Genomic DNA, 19,668 nt, shown 5'->3' on the forward strand with positions numbered 1-19,668 from the left:
TTGTTGATAGCCAATACAATTCAGAAGAGATTGTAATTCTAAACTATATAGTGAAGAGCAAAATAAAGGCAGGCTTTTCTGTAGACACAGGTGCAAAACTAAGTTAGACATGTAATAGATATCTGGATGATTTTGTGAGATTGAGGCAGTGGGATGATGCATATTTATTGTGGGATGAAGCTTAGAAGCTAATATACTTTGACTGCAACCCACGGTGTATAAGATTTATTTTTCTTTTTAAAGCTAATGCTAATTTTCTCATGTGTCATCCTTGAACGCTAGTCATGTGAAACATTGATTAGTACTCTGGTGCTTTGTATATCTGAAGACCTAATTAACCAATTTAGTTACCTGAAGACAAATTTCAGTTATAACAAAATCACATTACATTTAAGAATTTCAGTCACAGGAACCAGGAGACCTTCATCCTATTTACCATGAAAAAATTATGAAAAATTACTTGTTTCATACTGGTGGAATACTGGTGTAGTCTAGTAATAAGCTGAGTACCAGATTAGAAACATATGAAGTCTTCAGTTGAAATGTTTTGATCATGTTGAAATAGGCTATCTAATGTGGTAATTTATATGTGTGTGTGTGTGTGCGTGGGTATGTGTGTGTATTCTTTTAATTGATACATTAAATTGCTGGAGGAGGAATGGTTCTAATGTCATGAGAAGGGTGAACTTTTCACAAAAATGATGAAAGCGTCTTCTCAGTCTACCACATATAGAGTTTTTATAAAGTAAATATGCTTATTCTGTGTAGGGAAGGCATATTAATTTAACAATTTGGCTGTCCTATAAATGTCAGCATGTGAAACAATTGTTCTGTACCAGGAGTAGTTGTGTTGATCTTTTTAATGCCATTTACTTCTTTTTTTGTGTTTGTGTGTGTGTGTTTATATTACTTTTAAGTGGGACATTCTTCTATATACAAGCTGAATTTTACGCACACTTTTTTTATGCCTCCACTACTCCAAATATGGTATGTGTTTGGTTTAGAATTCCTCTAGTTATTCAATATGGAGGATAATCGAAGATCTTATTTTTCAGGAAGAGGAGAACTTTGCCCGTAACAAAAATCAACAGACATTTTATTCTGTGTACAGAAATACTAAAACGTGCCCTGTATTCATCCTTCCACATATAATTTTGGTTTCTTAGTAGTTATCTCTTAATCTTACCCTCTTTCTAAACATGCCTTTTACAGCAAATATTTAAAATTAAAGTGTAGACTCTCTATACCAAGACCACTTTCTACTTATTCAAATAGGAAGGTAATAGTTATCACTAGAAATACCAGTTTTACACGTCATGTTAGCTAGAGTTTGGACACATACAATATAGAAGTATTATATAACTTGGTACTGCTCTGTAGATAATTAATTCATATCCTTTTGTTTCACAGAGGATGTTTATACACCTGAGGATATTACTAGACAAATTGGCGTGGATGTAGAAAAACCTTTTGAATATAGTGATACCCGGGAAAAGCCATTTTCTGGTAAGATGAATAAAAAGGACAATGTACCGATTTTTAATAGTCATAAAAAATTGGAACATCACCTTTCCTGTACACACACACACACACACAAAACAAAAAAAAAACACCTCCACTGAAGAAGAGAAAATAATTTTTGGTCATCCTCATTAGTGCATTGTCTCTTGGCTTCAGGATGGTATTAAGAGAGAGAAAAACAATAATATTTCATGGTCAGTACTTAGTATGTGGCATATGTTTGTGACTAAATATTACCATTGCCAGTGCTCATTGTATCCTTGTGATTAAACAGCCACTCTACTGTAAACACTGATTTTTTTCATATCTGTGGGTTCCAACTAGCAGTGGAGAATGCTTAACCAAATTACCTACCCACTTATGAGAATGCTTTTTTGGACCTTAGGATTGTTAGGAAAATTAGAATGCTAGGATTGTTGCAAAACACCAACGTGGGAGTGAATAAGCTTACAGTTTTTTAACTTAAGTAGACTTTATATGTGATTTTTAACTTTACATGTGCTATAAAAGACTTGTCAGTTTTACTTCTCTTGCAAGTCTTACAATTCCATTTTCAAAATATTCAAAATATTTTTAAAGAAAAAAAACTTCCCTGAATAAGCCTTTAAAAATAGACTTCTCCTGTTTCACTTTTTTTCTAATCAGCTTCTTGGAAATTTTCTGTTGCAGCTGAAGAGTTATACTATAGTATTTTTTTGTTCCACATCTACACATAACAGTACAGACAAGCATGCAAACACACTCGCAGAGAATTTTCTTGGTTTTACTAGCATAACTATGAATAGACCTTGCTTTTAACTGTGCTTTTTTACTGGCATAAAAACTGACTAAACTCAAAATATTTCTGACTTTGCCCTTGGATTTATTTTTCAGCTGCATCTGTTCTTTTTGGTTTAGATTTTCCTTTGAAAATATGTTATTCGGCTTTAAAAAAAGAGATACAGATATACACTTCTTAATAATTAATAAACTGCTGTTTGCTCCTAATCCCTACTGGATTTCCTTTGCACCTAATTTACCTGCACAAAGACAGCAGCCTTGCTTGACAGCTGAGTTCTGATGTTTTATCTTTTTAAATTTAATTCAATCAGAAGGTTGTATTTAGCACAGATTATGTAGTGTGGTATACTCTTAGGAGTAGCTGGATTCAAACTGCAAACTGAAAAGAAGCATGGCTCTCTGTTTTGCTTTCTTTGTTTTTTGTTTTTCTGTCATGGCATGTCGAGCAGTGATGTCCACTTAAGTAAATCCAGTCTGTGATTTGCAAACACTGCAATATTATTTTTTTAATGCACAGAGATTTTAAGGATGCTTTTACATATGCTTTTACTCATCTTTTGACATTAGATGTTTAAAGTTAAGCTTTTAGAGCTTTCAAGTAAGCCAATACCTTGAATTCTAATCATAATAGACAGTTGGGTATGTTTGTGAAGTTAGCTACTACTGTTCCATAATTTTCTTGTATACTTTTGTGATCTCAGCTCTTTTTATGGTGCCTTAATATGTATATGAAAACTCAATTTATTTGGTATAGCTATAAGTTAGCCAATATTTGACCTAGCTTTTAAGTACATGTATTTTTTTTCCTGAAATCTTAATGTGTGTTAACTGACAGACTGACATTTACACCATACATGAGGTATGAAAAAGATGCATTACAGCACGCAGCACTGATGTGTTGTTAGTAGTATGTCCTAAGAGGCTATTCAGCCTCCTTTTTCATGAAGAGTGATAGGGGTGATAAAGTAAAGGAAATACATTCCCTGTCCAAAGAACACCTGAGATTAAATAGGTCCTAATAGTTCACAATGCCACTGTTTTAGCAATAAGCCAGGCCATCAGAAAATCCCTAAATTCTTGTGTGTGTCCTAGTTTACAAACTCAGTTAATTACATTTGGTAACATCATAGACTGTCTTCTAAATTACTGTGGAAGTAGAAGGGAATGGTAAGGATTCTCATTTTTTTTCAGAGTGCAGTATAGTAGATTCAACTGTGACACACTGTTTCAGCTTGCATTTAACTACTGTGGTTGTGTTCTTTGGAAGATACAGTAGAAACCACTAACAAGTCAGTGCTTACATATTTTTACCCCATAAATACCTCAGACAATCCCGTTTCCTACATACGGGCAGTTGGATATTAATTATGGGTACTACTGTGTAGTAATATCTAGGGTACGATGACATATAAGCAAATACTATATAATTTGTCAAGTCTTTAGGTATATTTTTTTCATCTCTGCCTGATGAAGAATGAATATGAAACTTACATATACTGTTTTTGAAACCACTAAATCTTTCTGAATTAGATTTAGCATTGTTAACTGTCTTAGTCTGAGGGATAAGAAAAGGAGAAAAAAAGGGGAGGGAGGGGGTTGTAAATGATTGCAGAAGTCCGAAAGTAAAAGTGAACCAAGAAAGATGGAGATGTTCATGTTTGTATATTGTAAGTATTTCTAAAAAAGCTTTCCCAAATGAGTCTTCGGATCTGTTCCCATCTCACCCACAATCACTCTATTTGTAGGGTAAACTAGGGTCTGATAAATAGGTCCTGGGGAACTCTACATAGCCAGTAACTCAGTATCAGGCAGCTTGCAGTTTTGTTGATATTGGCAGCATATTAAGAATTATATTCTGTTAAGGATTTTCTCCTCTTAGGTACAAGAAGTCTTTTGTTACATATACATGTTGCACACATCTAGTTTTTTCCTAAGGGAAAAAGTGCAGAGGTGAATAGTGGACGAAAAATCTTTTCCTTTTGCCTTTCTTTTACTTGATAAAATCCTTTGTAATTGCCTGGAAGACACAGAAAAATGTTCTGTATCAGTTATCAGACTTAGGTTCTCCTTTCAGAGCTGGCTGTCAAAGGACCCTACCAGATAAATTTAATGCATATTGGCTGGAAATGTGCATTGAAGCAGCCTAGTTGGTTGCTTCAGGAGTTTCTAACAGATAACAGTCTTTTTTTTTCATATCAATCCATGAGCTGACTGTGACTTTCATTTTTTATGTTAAAGTGACATAAGATAACATATCCCTAATAATCATTTCGCTTTTGCTACATCTTATGCTTTAAGCTGAAAGTGACAAGTTTTACCAGTTAGAAAGCACAAACGAACTGGAATTTTGTGAGTAGGGTACTGAAGACATTTCCATCTAAACTCAGGTGGTGTTTATTGTGGGAAGAAGTATCCCATCAGCTGCCAAAAAATAACTGTTGACAGAAGTGAGTAACTACACAGAAAATAAATTTCTGAAGTATTTGTACAAAATCCCAAAGGAGCTACATTTTCTCATTGTAAGCTTGGTTTAAAGTTCCACACCACCACTTCCCAAAGAATTTAAGTCTGAAAATACAACTGGTTTTGGCTCCTTGCTTCACCTCTTTGCTTTTGATTATAAATGAAACATGAAATATTATTTCAGAAGTCAGAATTTAACTTGTAGTAGGTTTTCTGATTTTATGGAATTTGAGGGTAACTAATTAACGACACTGTCCTGTAATGTCATTCAGTAACTACATCACCAAGACCTCAGCGTCCTCCTATACCTCCTGTCAAGCCTACACCTATGCGAAGAAAACCTCTGCCTCCAAATACTGTGACTGGTAAACCAGGGAGTCCAGGTATCTCAGCCTTTCACCATAAATATTTTATAGTGTGTTAGATACTGAACTGACTGGTTGTGTACAGGAAAATTTTATAGTATAGATTCTCTGTCTTGAATCAAATGTGTTATCTATAGAAACCAGTTTTCTGGAACATGCATGCCTTGTCTCTTTTGTCTTTATACATTGTGTTTTCCTAACCTAGTTGTGTAAAAATCATCCGTAGCAAGGGAGCTGAAAGCCAAGTAGCATCATGGAAGTCATCCTTTAAAACATTTCAATGTCTACTAATAGCATTTGCAGTTACTTAATGTATGTGTCAGATGGGAGATATCAAATACTGTGCTTCAGTATGCACCCACAATTGGTAATTCATAAAGGAATTCTGTCCCGTGTATGTGTCCCTATACGATAGATATGGCACATCCATTAACCCCTGCTAATAACTTAAGCTAATAGGCAGCCAGAAAACTCACTGGCAGGTAGAGGGATATGAGTTATTACATGTACAATGAGTTTAACTTAATCTATGTGTAACAATATTCCTGCTTCTCAGTATCAGTGTAAGAGCACTCAGAATCTTTTACGTTTACTATTTTATTTTAATTTTACCCTGAAGCTAATATTCAGTGTCTTCTGTATATTTTGTTTGTGGATTTGAAATTGGAATCCAAAAGTTAATGATATTGCATCTCACTATGCTTAACATCATGAGTAATGCTCCCCTCTTCACATTACTCTTTTTAGTTCATTGGAAATACAAAGATCTTGGCTCTGATGTATTACTTGCTTGCTTTTTCTGGATTGTTTCATTTGGGGCTTTGTGTGTTAAGGGGGTTGTGATTTTTTTTCTGAATTTTCTCAAAAGGAGAGACTGCCTTTCTGTTTGGGCCTGCTAGGGAAGCCCCTTTTGTCCTCTCCCTCTTTTGCTCATCTACAAAAAAACTGTTCCATCTCTGCATCAGCCAACATCCTTGTGAGAAAGTTTACCCCTGTGGCAGGTCTTCCTGTTGGCAATGGTGGAAGGACCTAAATAAATCTTCAGTATTCTGTGCATCAGATTAGAACTACAATCTCAAACATGGATGAAACAAGCTGTATATATTCTCAACAGCAGAGCCAAGATAGAAAAGTTGTGTCTGTACTTCCTGTTGACTGGTGGCGTTTCCGTACTAATAGCTAAAACAGAGCATAAGACGTTGTCAGTCTTGAGCTGTAGCACAAAAAACCTTCACTTCTTGCATTTTCTTTTGCTTGTAATGAGATCTGCGCTTATTTTCTTTCTTAAATCTGTAATTCATCTACCAGCATTTTGGAATTCCACCTTTTTTCCATATGCTACAGGCCAGCTTATGGAGTAGTCAGCAGTTATCATGCCTTCCTAGACATTCAAGATGGAATAAATCAGTTAGATGATCTGGTCCTTCCTTGTGGGACTGGTAGTAGATTTTCCTTTTAGTTTGTTTCATAATGTTTGTCCTGCTTAGTTTTGAACATCATATGAGTTTCTTCTAGTTCCCTGGAGAAACTGTTCCACAGTATTAACAGGAAAATTTTGCTTCAGTGTTCTTCTTGGATTTTCCCTTTTATAATGTTGTTCTGTTTCTCTTTCTTATTAACACTGTGATTAATTCCTTGCTTGTATCTTTCTTACTCATCCACTAGTTGAGTGTTATGGGAAGGTTTCTATGCAGACATTAAAAGTCTCCTGAATGGAAAAAAAAGGAAATTGGAGTGTTCCAAACCTTTGTCAGTCTGCACTCTAGTGAGAATCTTCATAAATTTCCACTTTTATCCCTACCTTCCATTTTTTTGAACTTGGTTCGTCAACATTCTGCCTTTAGTCACCGTGTTCTGTGTCATACATGCAGGGAAGGTGACTACATTATGTAGTTCTTGGCTTTTTGGAGGTGAGATTTCGCAGTCTTACAGTGGTTATCTGGGAGGTTTCCAGGTTTCTGTTGGTGACTTCAGCTGTTCTGTGGTGTGAAGAAATGTGCTCTTTTATTTGTGAAACAGTTGGTTATTTTGCGTCCATTTACCAGCCAGTGCTTAATAACCAAGTCATGTTCTAGCTGACTGAATCTGTCAAAGACAATCTCCAAATAGCAAAGAATTTTCTTACTAGACTTCAGGAATAGGTTCTATTGGCAATAAAGAAAACACAGAATTTTCCTAAATCCAACTGGCAGCTGTTGAGTAAGTTTTGAGGGGAATGTCATAGTTTAAATGAAATCATGTGCCCACTTATTTTATGAATCACTCGTCAGAAATCTGAGTTTTGTTAGAAGAGTGAAATAGCTTGTTGATTTTCTAAATAGTGAATGCCTTGTTGCCATACGTTCCTTCTTCTGTCACTATAGCTAAATCTGCTGGACCAACAACACCCGTGAGGACAGGAATTCCATCTAAGATACCAACAGCTTTTGCAACTCCAGAGTATTATGGTGAGCATAATGCAGACAGCTCTGGTTTCTTTTTTCTTTTTTTCTCATTTTTCTTTTTTTCTTTTTCTTCATTAACATAAAAGTTTCCATTTTTTCCTCTGGCTTCCCTTTCCTAAAATATATTGATGCACTATAATATAAGAAATACTCTGTCTGGAGTGATTCTGATTTCTGTTCATGCCACTTTGACTTTTGCAACTTGGCTGAATTCACCTGGCTGTCATCTGATACACATCTTTGAAAAATGAGAACGTGATGGCTCTTCCATCTTTTGAGAAATCGATACATGCTTAGAGGCCTTTCAATACTATTCAGGGTCTACTTTAAATCTGTGAAAGGTGTAGATAAGACACTTATTTTCCTGAATGTTTCATTTTGCATAGGACATAAATTTAAATTATTACTTGAACAGTGTCTGACAGTGGTCAAGATGGTTGTGATATACTACTACGTATCTGATCGATATGCAACTATCTAGATAGAAAAAAATGCAATAGGATAAACATTATAGATAGTAGATAATTAGACCTTTATTGTGGGGAATTAGACCTAGAGTTGTGGGGAGGGTGTGCTTAGAATTAATTTTTGAGACAAAATATAATCTCATGAAACTAGGTGAAAAAAATGCTTGCTCTGAATATATCATATGTTCTGTTCATTGATGTCTATTTTAGTATTTGTATCTAAGGGAAGATTCTGTTCAATATACTGGCTATTTACCACAATATTGATGTTAAGAATCCTGAATGCTCTAGCACATTTCTGCTCACAACAATGTTTGTGTACAATGCCTTTCACATTTTGTGGAAGTTTTACACTCTGAAGACAAAATTTGTGGTGTCCTTGTCACTATTTTTTGAAAAGTTGTGTCCCAACTTAATAGTACTATACATTCTTTGAATATGAAGTGAACTCTAATTTAAATGGCCAGTACAGTGCAAAAAGTTGCTTTTAAAAAGGTCCAAAGTACACTTCACATAAATTGCATGAACTGAATCCAGCAGGAGTTGTGAATTCTGTCATTCTGATTATAACATTCTTTATGCTGTTAGGTAAGTATGAGGTTTACCTAGCACCACAGCCAAAATTGAGTCCTTAAAAGGAAAAAACAGATCTGACATCAAAGGTCTACCATGGAGGAACTTTAGCAGGGATGATTTCAAATGCCAAATGAACTGTGAGATACAGCAGTTCTGCAACTTTGTTTATTGCAAATTAAATTACAACCGTGTCTCTTGCAGTCGATGCAACTGTCTTCAGTTCAAGTCCTACATCAGAAACAGATTCTTCAGGCAAACCAAGGTACCAAGGTAGGATTTTAATAGCTGTGGTGTTTCTTTTGGGGGGAATGCATGGACACTGACTTGTTTTATATCAAAATTATCTTGTTTGGTTATTTGAAGGCCAAAGCTTCATTTGATTCTGTCTATTCCAGTCAGATGAAAGGTGACAACAGAAGGGTGAAGGCAGTGCAGATTCCAGGTCTAACAATACCCCACCCCCAAAAAAGGCAGCTTAGGAAAGAGTATTGAATATATAGTTTTTATTATTAAACATTTGTGTTTCATTTTGACTTGTACAGATTTTTACATCAGTCCCTCAACTGGAAGTTGTAGGATGGGTGGAATGGCATCGATGTTTTGTTAAAAATATTGTACTGAATAACAGCTCTTTCTTATTGCTCTAAGCCCCTCATGTCAAGTACATGAAGAAAGATGATGATGTGCCTTGCTCTATCACAAGCTCACTTGAACATTTTCCTCAAGAAGAGGCTAGCATCAAGGAAGAACCTACTCGTCCTCCACAAAATCCTCCAACCAACCTCACAGTGGTGACTGTTGAGGGTTGTCCAACTTTCGTCATATTGGACTGGGAAAAACCAGACAATGACACTGTTACTGGTTGGTTTGATTTCTTTCTATTTTGTGTCAGAATACAGTATTTCAAGCTTATTTTTACTTTGACAGTGATTTTGTGCCATTTAAAATAATACTTTCATCCCAAAAGTGTCTTACACTTCAGTGCTTTTATTCCATGCTGCTGTGACAGGATTCTTTATTGCATGGCTACTTGCGCATAATGCAGACATCTTTCTTGCCATTATGTTTTTGATCAGTGAGCCAGATACAATGAAAGTATCTGTCTGGTAGGTCAGTAGAACTCTGCCAGAATATTACTTGCTGTACCCATTGTAAGACCACAAAGTTCTCTTTGTGTAAAGATTCTGTTCATTTGAGTCTATGCCTATGCCTATGAGTACCTAGGTAGGCATGCAAGAAGACCACTCATAATTTTTCTGTCTGCTGTGTATCAACACAAACTTACCAGAATTGAATATGAAAATTATGGTTCTTCTGTACTGTCAGGATAATAGCTTCCATTTTTACCACTGTTATAAAAGAGAACTTTGATCTGCAAAATCACTAACTCAATCACTGCTGTGGCCAAACAGATTTGGCTGTGTTGCTTTACAAGTGAGTGGAATAAGGAAGTCTAGGAACTGTGAAGAGGAAGATTTGATCGCTAGCCATTCACTTTAGCGTGTAAGTGGGATATTTTCAGAAGTTGCTTTACATGCATGTCATGACAGATTTTACTGCAGAGCTGTAATGGTGACTGTCACATGCTCTCTTCCCCGAAATAGTCTTCCCTTGATTCTCTACAAATAATTACTAAGCTCAGCCTGGATTCTTTCCTGTTCTTCCCACAATTTTGAAAAATAATAAACGCAGATCCAAAGGCACACTCAGAACAAAAAAAACGCCTCTACCACCTTCTTCTGAAAAAGAGGAAGAAAGTTGCCCCTTCTGCTGAATTAAAAGAGAAGAAAAAAAAAAGACTATAGGCAAATAAAAAGTAACAATAAGAAAGAAGAATGATTACCTGACTTGTCTTCCGTAATGTGCTGGAAGAAGTGTGAACCTATTTGTAGCGTATTCCTAGCTTTAACATTAGGCTGGGGAGAGGCTCTTTGTGAACATTCTCCTTTCTAGGCAGTTCAGATATGCCTCTTTTTATCCAGGGAAAACCCTTTTTGTTGCTGTTGTCATTTGGAGGCTTCCTCCACAGACCTGTCCTTAGCTTGATAAGATCAGATAACTTGCTTAGTTTACATTTTTTTTTCTTGGAAGTAGACCTGATTTTCTTGAGTACATTAATGAACCCACTGCAGCACAACCATTTCAACTGCAGAAATAGAAAAAACATTTGCATTATAACTGGAAAAACTGTCAGTATGCATCATGTAATGAGGAAAGCAAGGTCTGATTTCCTTCTGATACAGTCTTATTTCCATTATTTTTTGCTGCTCCTTATAAGACTTGTTCTCTAGACCGTTCACCAGCTTCATTGCCTTTCTCTGGACATGAATATACATAATACAAAATGTTTGAATTCTGTGGCTTAGAAATACTCCCACTGAGTTTTTGTTCTTCATCTTAATGTCTAAAAAATAAGTCCGTTAATGACTCATCTAAGAATGTTTTCTGTAGTCAACAAAAGTCAATGAATCCCATTTTCTCCAAAAGGTGATTACTTCATATTGGCACAAGAATGGTATTACTTGTTTAGAAGAACTTAAATCAAGTTTTCTGTCATCTCCTTTTATTTTTGTATTTTAAAAAAAATGTTTTTTCAATGTTTGATTTGGACATCACATCTTTATTTTTAATGTGCAGTTTCAGATAGAACTGTGGATAATTTGTTGAGCCTTATTTAAAAAATACTGCTGTCGACTGTTAGTTAATATGTTGCATGAGGGTTTTCATAATATTAGGTATTACTAAAACCATAATTATACTTTGGTAATGGAAAGATCTGACAAATAATAGCTAAAGTAGTGGTCAAGCTTTCCTCCTTGTTTTCATAAAAGCTGCAAAATGTCAGGGACCAAGAACTTTTTTTCTGGTGCCCTGCTCCTCCTGTTGAGTTGTCTCAGAGGTGGAGGGCAGTGTATTGTCTAGTCCACTGAGGATCACTGTTAATATACATTAACAAGCAGATACTGGATGCACTTCAGTAGTTCATTGTATGTGTGCATGGAAGCACATGCCCATGCATTTGTTGTATTATCCTTTATTCTCCAACTTGAATGAGTTAAAAAGTTTAAATCATGTGACTTGGGGCTAGCAGAAGGGCAGATGGATTGAATTCCTGTGAAGTTGTCTACTGATTCTCTATCCAGATACTCCTAAGGCAGTGGAAATCCAGCCTCTGTCCTGTCCTTAATAAGCATCATTGCTCTAATGAAGCTTAATTGTGGTGAATAAGGGCTTTTCCTTTTTTGTGTCTCTCTGTGTCTGTGTCTGTGTGTGTGTGTGGGAAAGGGTCTTTGTTTCCAAGAAGGAAAAGCGTAGAGAAAACACTGGCTTTTTGACATACTCTTAAACCCATTTTAAAGTTACATGTCGCTTCATATATGCTCCAAATATAAGATATAATATAAAAAAGACCCTGTGTAGTGGTTGCGTCTAAAACCATTATAGCAAATAATCTAAAATCCACATGTACATATATGTGTGTAATTGCTTGGTCTGAAAGACTGGCCTAGAACCTTGGCATTTTAGAACATAATTTTTTAGGGCTGCTTTGCACTGTCACTTAATTGTATTTTGTTATATAGTGTACCCCAGTGGTTTTGATGCCTACATTTTGCATACAAGAGTGCAAAGAAAGCCAAAGTTGCACAATCACAGTCAAAATTAGGTCAATTTGTGTGTGAGTTGGCGCACGTTTGTATTCATATACAACACTTAAAAGATACTAGGAGAGAGAGAACTTGAGAATCCAGCAACACTTGTGAGAATTTTATACCTTTTCAACACTGAATTTGATGGCAGGAGATGTATTATCTTCCTGTGATGGCAACAAAGTGATCTACTTGTATTGAGAAATATTTAATAAATAAATAAATAACTTGCTAAAAAGCCATACGGCTTGCTAATATTTAGTTAAAAACATGAAAAATAATAGTGTTGTGAGGGGAAAAAAAAAAATGGAAAGAAAATTGTTTTCTAGAGGTTTTGTAGCTGTTCATAGGTAGTCTCTGCCTTTATCCTTATAGTATACCACATGCTTTATTCTACTGTATTGTAGATAAAAATTGCAAATGGTCTTTAAAAATGTGGTTCTTTGTTAACCCACATTTAGCAAAGCTGCATTTGGAATTATAGACAGCTTTTAGGGCAGGGAAAAGAAGGGGTTTGGGAGGCTGTGAATTTCTTTGTGTTGAGAGGAAAATTAACAATATACTCAGTGTTTTTATTAGAAGAGTCTGTGAATTGTGTTGGAGTTGTGACTCATGTCAGAGGATGCATGCTAGAGATAGACTGTATCTTGGATATGGTTATGATTTTTCGAAGGGGCATCTTCTTCCCAAACATCTGGTTCTACTCCCCTGTTTAGAGCATGGCTCACACTCGGTAGTACATACCAGTGAGGTGAAAATAAAGTAGTAAGTCTCTATAAATAATACAAATACAAAAATAAACAAAAGTACTTAATTCTAAACGGACAGATTCCCAAGAGCATAAGCAAAATTAGTGAGCAGTTTCCTGTGGAAACCTAAGTTTTATTAGGTCTTACTTTAAGTTAATCAGGGTTTAAGCATTTAGAAACTGTACTCTCATCTTTGATGCTTCTTTATTCAAACTGAAGGATATGTAAACTTACTTGTGTTCAGTATTCTGTCAGTAGAGTACCCTTGGGTGAAGGTGAGATGTTGAGTATCCTCTGTCCCGTAACTGAATCATGAGAAAGGATGAGAGGCTAGGCACTCAGCAATCTGTAATTGGAACTCTAAGGAGTTTTTTTAACCATTTTAGAATACTAACATCCAGACTTGTTCACATGAAATGTCTGTACAGTCTGTTAGACAGTAGGAGTGGAAGTCAGATGGAAAAAAGGGAGAACAATGAAGTTCAAGTGAGAGCTGCTGTTTAAACACGTTTCTCTTTACTGTATTTTTCTAGAGTATGAAGTTGTGTCAACTGAAAATGGAGCAAGTGATGGTGAAAAGGAGAAGTCAATTATCACTACAAATCAAACCCATTCTACGGTGGAAAACCTAAAACCTGACACAAGGTAATTAAGTAAAATGATTTTCTAAGTTTCTTCAACTAATTTACTCTGTCAGCTGTCTGCCACTTCAAATGCTAATATTTTCAAATATATATGTATACACACACATATATTTAAAAGTAGTTACTTCAAATATATATATATATATATATATATAATATTTATACATTCACATATACATATGTAAGACCAAATTGCTTTTACTTGTGCTCTGATAGGAGAAAGGCATGCTTTGCTTTTACTTTCTTTTAAGTGAACAGATCAGATGGATCTGAGGAAACTTTATGAAATTTCAAAGAACACATATGTGGTCTGGACAGACTACAAAAAAAAAAAGGAAAAAAATACTTTTTTTTTTTTTTTTAATCTCTTGATAAATTTAGCAGACGAAGAAACAAGACAAACATGTGAAATGTTATCCTGATGTGTCAGATAAAGATTTATATGTAGTTGTCTCTCTGTGAGGTTTAAGGATACTCAGCACAGCAGATACAGGCTCCTTGGCTACGTAGATGTATGCATTCAACTACTGGAATGCAAGTTAGGCCACTATACGATATATATTTATATATATATTCTTCTTTCTTCATGGTAAGATTCAGAGCAGTGGGGGGGGGAGGGAGGAGGCACTGTCCTGTGTTTTGAATTACTTATTGGTTGCATCAGAAAGTTAGTGAATGTCAAGTTTCTTTTGCCCTGTAAGACCATTTGGCTTTGGTAACTGGACTTTCCATTTCAGATTGACTGCCCTTTTCTACTACTATCTTTAAATTTGGTAACACAACACAAAATTCTGTGTAGAACCCATCATGAATCTTAACTTCTAGGCAGTATGTGGATTCTGAGGCATTAGTTCTTAACTTTTACCTAGTTGTGAGCAGCAGCTTCTCGAGGGAGGAACGAGGAACTGTTGCAGAAAGTGGAGGGGAAGGGAAATGGAAAAGAAAGGCTAAGCAAATTGAGATACCCAAAAAGAACTTCTCTAAGAGACTCCAAAACACAAAAGATGGGCTAGGACTGCTGTGTATTGCATAATGATCATCTCTGTTATCTTCTAAAGGCACATTGCTTGTGAAAGGTTGAACTACAGTTGTGTCATGACATGTCAGTTATGATACACTAGCAATACAACTGATGCTGGTGACCAAGCATCAGTCAAGTCAATCTTGTCAATTGAGGAGGCTTAGAAGAGACAGCAAAACAACAGGTTTTTGGAGTAGCAGCTGAAGAAAGGCAGTGGGCACTGTTTTCTTTTTTGTTTCTATTTTTGTTTTAGGATCTGCTTTGAAATGATGCATTTGCATCCCCGAAAACAACTGTGAGTTGTTATTGAGACTGTCTTCCATTACACATTCAAATTGGTTGAATTTGGTGACAGAAATTAGATGGACTGATTAAGAGTAAAAAAGCCATAGAAGCAATGTGAAGCCCTGGATGCTGAGAATAATGTCCAGGTGGCTAAAAGAGGAAAGCATTTTTAGACTGCTGCTTTTTAAGAAATGGAGCAAGGTGGAGGCAGGCAGACCCTGAAACCGTTGGAAAGGTCATAAGAAAGACAGGAGTTCTGGGAAGCAGATAAAATAGTTTTTCGTTTTAATTTGTAACACTTCTGTCAGTCTTATGAGAGGACTTTTGGATTTTGGTGATCAACAGCAGACCAAAGACCACGGACAAAAGATGTCTTTTGGAGTGTGAATTTTGTTAAAACAAGCTAGATACGAAATCAGCACTAACTGGTAGATGATGACTTAGGACATAAAAGGATAAATTTTCCTTGGTGGGGTGATGGCTGTAATCTCTACTCCCCTAGCACCAGAAAGGAAGGACCCTGAAAGTCTTTCTGGATTCAGGAGGGTATCATCTGAAATTGAAAAGGTTTGATATGAATTGCAATGGTGTCCCTTCAGTCTGAAAGGATTTCAAGTAGGCAAAGTCCTCAGAGAGGCTTTGTTTGATTAAGCTCTTATTTCAGAATGTTTCCTAATTCTGAGAATGTCTTGAAAGCTTTGGTAGAAGCACAAGAAATTGTTACTGTTGCCATTTGAATCCAGGCTTGTTGGCCATTAATTTCAGGGAAAGTAAGAAAGGGATTGAAGACAACTGACATCATGTAGACAGTTTTAGTGTTGCAAGGAAAGACAAATGTCTATAATAAAGATTTCCTAGCTGTCATGAGCTCATTGCTCACTAGATGAAGTAAATGGACCAGTGGATAAAACTGACTTGAAAATATGAGGAAGAGAATATACATCTGAATAAATCAATTGAGCCCCCCAAATGTCTGAAAATTCATAAAGTAATACATTAAATCTGGGAAGCAGATTTTTCCATAACTAGCCTTAAAGGAAAGAGCTGCAGAAGAGGTAGAGCTGGAAATGAAACTTGGAAGAGAAAAAGAAATCCCTCTTGCAAAGGATCAACATTTACAACACCACCAGAAAGTATATGGAAAGAGATGATCAGTAGCAGAAGGTGGATTAGTTGGGAAAGAACCTCTTGGCCATGAAACAGTTTGGAGAAGCTGACAAGCTGAATTTGAGATGCTAATTTTCCAACTCTTTTGAAGCCATCAGGGATGCCGTGTGAATCCCGTACGCCACTCTAAAGGTTCAGTGCTTCCAGAGTTGAAGAAAGTTCAGCATGTATCTAATCCATGCAGATCTAAATGAAGATTTTTAAAAACAATAAACATGATTGTGGATATCATATCTCAGTCGCTATGGGTAAATTTGAATGTGAAAGTTCTACAGCAGCAGAATTACAGTTGAAGCCTGTAATTCTCCAAGTGTTTACTCTTTAGGAGCAGTACATCACAAAGACGGTTTGCAGCCCCATTGCCCAAGATCTGTTGTCCTCTTGAGGTAAAATAGATAGGAAGGATATTCAGTGCCTGGCCAGAAGCTAAAGAACTTAATGCCCACATCTAACGGAACATACTGCTATACTTCTGGAAAGTTCTGCAGTAAGCCAGATACCCCTCCTCCTTTAGAGAAGGCGCATTTTAAAGATGAGGAGCTAATGGCCAGACTTGGAAATTTAAGAAATTTGGACTTTGTTAGGAAGACAGTCTCAATGGGAGACTGAGAGTCTCCCTTGAAAAATTGCATGTGTGACTGCAGCTGTCCAGAACAAAAATGTGTTGGCTAAAAGAGAAGATGAGTTCTGATTTGCAGTACATACAACAAGTTGTGAAGGTTACTTTTAAGCAAAAGTTTTGTACGTTAGGGCAGTCTGTCATTTGTTTGTCTTGTCGTACATGTGTAATCCATAGAAAACTTCTGTTAATTTTAGGAACATGGAAAGTACTAATGATATCCATTATTTGGTTGGTCAGAGTTTTGAAACTGCTGCTGTTCCTGGCACTAATCAGTTACCTGGCTCCAGATACTCTGGATCTTGATTGCTGTTTAGTTTCATCAAATATTTTGCTTCTTATATTAACTTTTACCTGAAATTTCTCAAACCATGTTGTGTGGTTACCTTATACAAGCTAGATAAATATATACACTTACAGATAGTTATATCCAATTAGCTGGTGCTTGAAGAGGAAACCTTTCTCTTGTTTTACCAATGCCCTCTGCTGAAATGTTTCTGTTATATACGTGTTTCTGTGAGCTATTAATCACATATACACTGTTGTTGATTTATAAGTTTGTACTGCAGTTAGCTTTTATTATCCTTCATATTCTTCAGGGATTTCAGAGTAGATTCAGGTCATATTTGAGTCAAACCTCAATTCAGTATCACTCTTGCTCCAATTTTTCTACAGCTTTTACTATAGTTATTTCCTACTTTGTCCTTCTTGTTAAGTGAGTGAGATAGCCAAATTCCATTCATCCTCCTTTCTTCTAGTTAAGCTGAATTAATTACTGAGCTACTCAATTTTTACTCTGTCATTCAAGCAGTGAGTGTCTGTGTGCTTATTAATGAACCCTGGGCAACCTAATGTAGCTTTTAATTTGGTCCTGTTGTGAAAAGGGGTGACTTCCAGATGACTTCCAGAGGTCCCTTTCAATCTAAATTACTGTATGGTTTTATCTTATGTGGGTAGTTTCCAATCTTGTTAATTTTGCCCACTTTCTTCAATGCAGGCTGAAGTATTTTTCCATATTAAAGCAAATATTATTAATTTCTTAGCAAAGAAAAATCAGAGAAAAGTATGAACTGGCAGCTTAATTTTTGTCTTTCATATGGAAAATTCATGTTTTTCATGCTGAGAGCAACTCTCATGGTGTTTTGAGAAATGTATCATCTACTCCATTTGGAAAATGGTCAAAACTAAAACACAAAACTGATTTTTTTGGTCAAAGCAATTACAGTCTAGCTTCCAAGCAGTTGTTTGAGGAGTGAGATTTGTAATATTCTATCTAACATGTCATACAGGTCTCTTGGTTTTGATTTTTTTTTAATGGGGCTGTCCCCACAGGAACACCTGTTTTCATTGGCATACCCTAGACTTCATTCTTTGTGCTCTTTATCTATTCTTAGCTTTAAACTAAAAACTGCCCTTAAAGAAAGAAAGTGTGTGATTTCTCCTATGATAATAGTCGTGCAAAATCTGCCATATGTGAATCTGTCAAAGTAAGGTCGTTATTCAGTTTTCCACGTTTCTCTCCCTGAGATGCTTTCTTGTAATAGAGCTGGAGAAGCCTGATATAGAAAGGGGCTTACTGTGATTTTTGTTTCCTTCATTCTGTCTCCTTTGTAGTAATGGTGTTCATCTGCATCTTCTCCTTCATTAAGATTAGTTTCACTGTTCTGTAGCTTTTTTTCATGGACCTTTTCTAGCCTAGAATGTTAAATACAGTTGTTTGTTTTGGAGCTTTTTGTTGTTGTTGTTGTGTGTGTTTTGTTTTGTATTTGTTTTTGTTTTACATCCAATTCTTTTTTCCCATTTCTGAAAGAATTTTAGTTAGTTTTTTTTTTTTTCAAAGTCTTAGAGTTTCTGACTTCTTAAAATTGATTTATTTTTCTAAGTCTCCCAATCATCTGATATAGTATCATTTGGTATTTCTGCTGGTTCTTCTGCCAAAATATGTAGTCTCTGTATCCCTGCTCTATCTTGAAATATTTTTTAAATTAGTTGTGTATTTCCTCTTTCTTTGTGGTGGTTTGTTAAAGGGCAATTAAGTTCATAGAACATACCACTAGTGTCCAGGAAACTTTGCAACACCATTTTCTATATAAGCCTTCAAAAAAGAGTCTGGGTGTTGTTGAAAACAGTTCTCATGCATGTTTGTTTTGGCAGTAATTGGAAGGTAATAAAGGAAAATATGAAGGCTGCAGTTCTGCTGTATTAGTCAGAGATGTGCCAAATGGCCTCAGGAAATTCAGGTAGTCATTAAAATAGGGGATGTGTCTGTCGCACCAGTCTATTGGTGAAAAATTTTTAATCTAAAAAAGTATTAAGAACAATCAAAGAGTCTGTGATGCTTGCATTTCACATATATGTAAAGCTTCCTTTTAGGTTCTGATCCTTTGACTGGTTAAGTAATTTGGTGATTTCAAATATGCTTTTCACCTTTAAAAAGGTGCTTAAAAGCACATTTGAAGTAGTCTCTTTGGATTTGTGCTTTAGATTGTGACCCAAGGTAGAGTATGTTTTCAGTCATGAGGAGTCTTGAGGATTAAAATAGCAGGAAATGCAAAACCAGAATAAAACAAATAATCATTATACTTTTAAACACACACAAAAACATCAATCAATTAAAACAAACAAAACTGTAAAGTAAAGGTGAGAAGTGTAGGATATATGCACATACCAAACTGTTTTTATGATGTGGTAGGTGGTTTCCTTCAAAAGTTTATTTCATATTTCTTTAAGGTATGAAACAAAAAAGAGAATGTTGTTATAATACACTCAGAGATCATACCAGGTCTTCAAATCTCTACTGAATAATACAATCATAGGGTGGCTTGGGCATCCACACCTTCTCTGGGCAGCCTGTTTCAGTGCCTCACCATAGTAGAGAATTTCCTCCTAACATGTAATCTAAATCTCCCCTCTTTTAGTT

The 19,668-nt window shown here is 35.8% G+C and overlaps 1 protein-coding gene across 30 annotated transcripts in view; it reads left to right on the forward strand.

Moving 5' to 3' along the window:
* ABI3BP (ABI family member 3 binding protein) overlaps window positions 1–19,668 on the forward strand; it is a 204,218-nt gene that overhangs the window by 168,767 nt on the left and 15,783 nt on the right. For 29 of the 30 annotated variants that reach the window (XM_084521929.1, XM_084521907.1, XM_084521935.1 and 26 more), the window contains 6 exons: window positions 1,411–1,506; window positions 5,037–5,147; window positions 7,493–7,576; window positions 8,818–8,886; window positions 9,265–9,477; window positions 13,546–13,657. In XM_084521929.1, the coding sequence (XP_084378055.1) occupies window positions 1,411–1,506; window positions 5,037–5,147; window positions 7,493–7,576; window positions 8,818–8,886; window positions 9,265–9,477; window positions 13,546–13,657 (685 nt within the window). The remainder of the gene's footprint in view (window positions 1–1,410; window positions 1,507–5,036; window positions 5,148–7,492; window positions 7,577–8,817; window positions 8,887–9,264; window positions 9,478–13,545; window positions 13,658–19,668) is intronic. The other variant, XM_084521912.1, reaches the window with a different exon arrangement.

Source organism: Aythya ferina, assembly GCF_964211825.1.
Source record: "Aythya ferina genome assembly, chromosome: 1".
NCBI classification, from domain to species: Eukaryota; Metazoa; Chordata; class Aves; order Anseriformes; family Anatidae; genus Aythya; species Aythya ferina.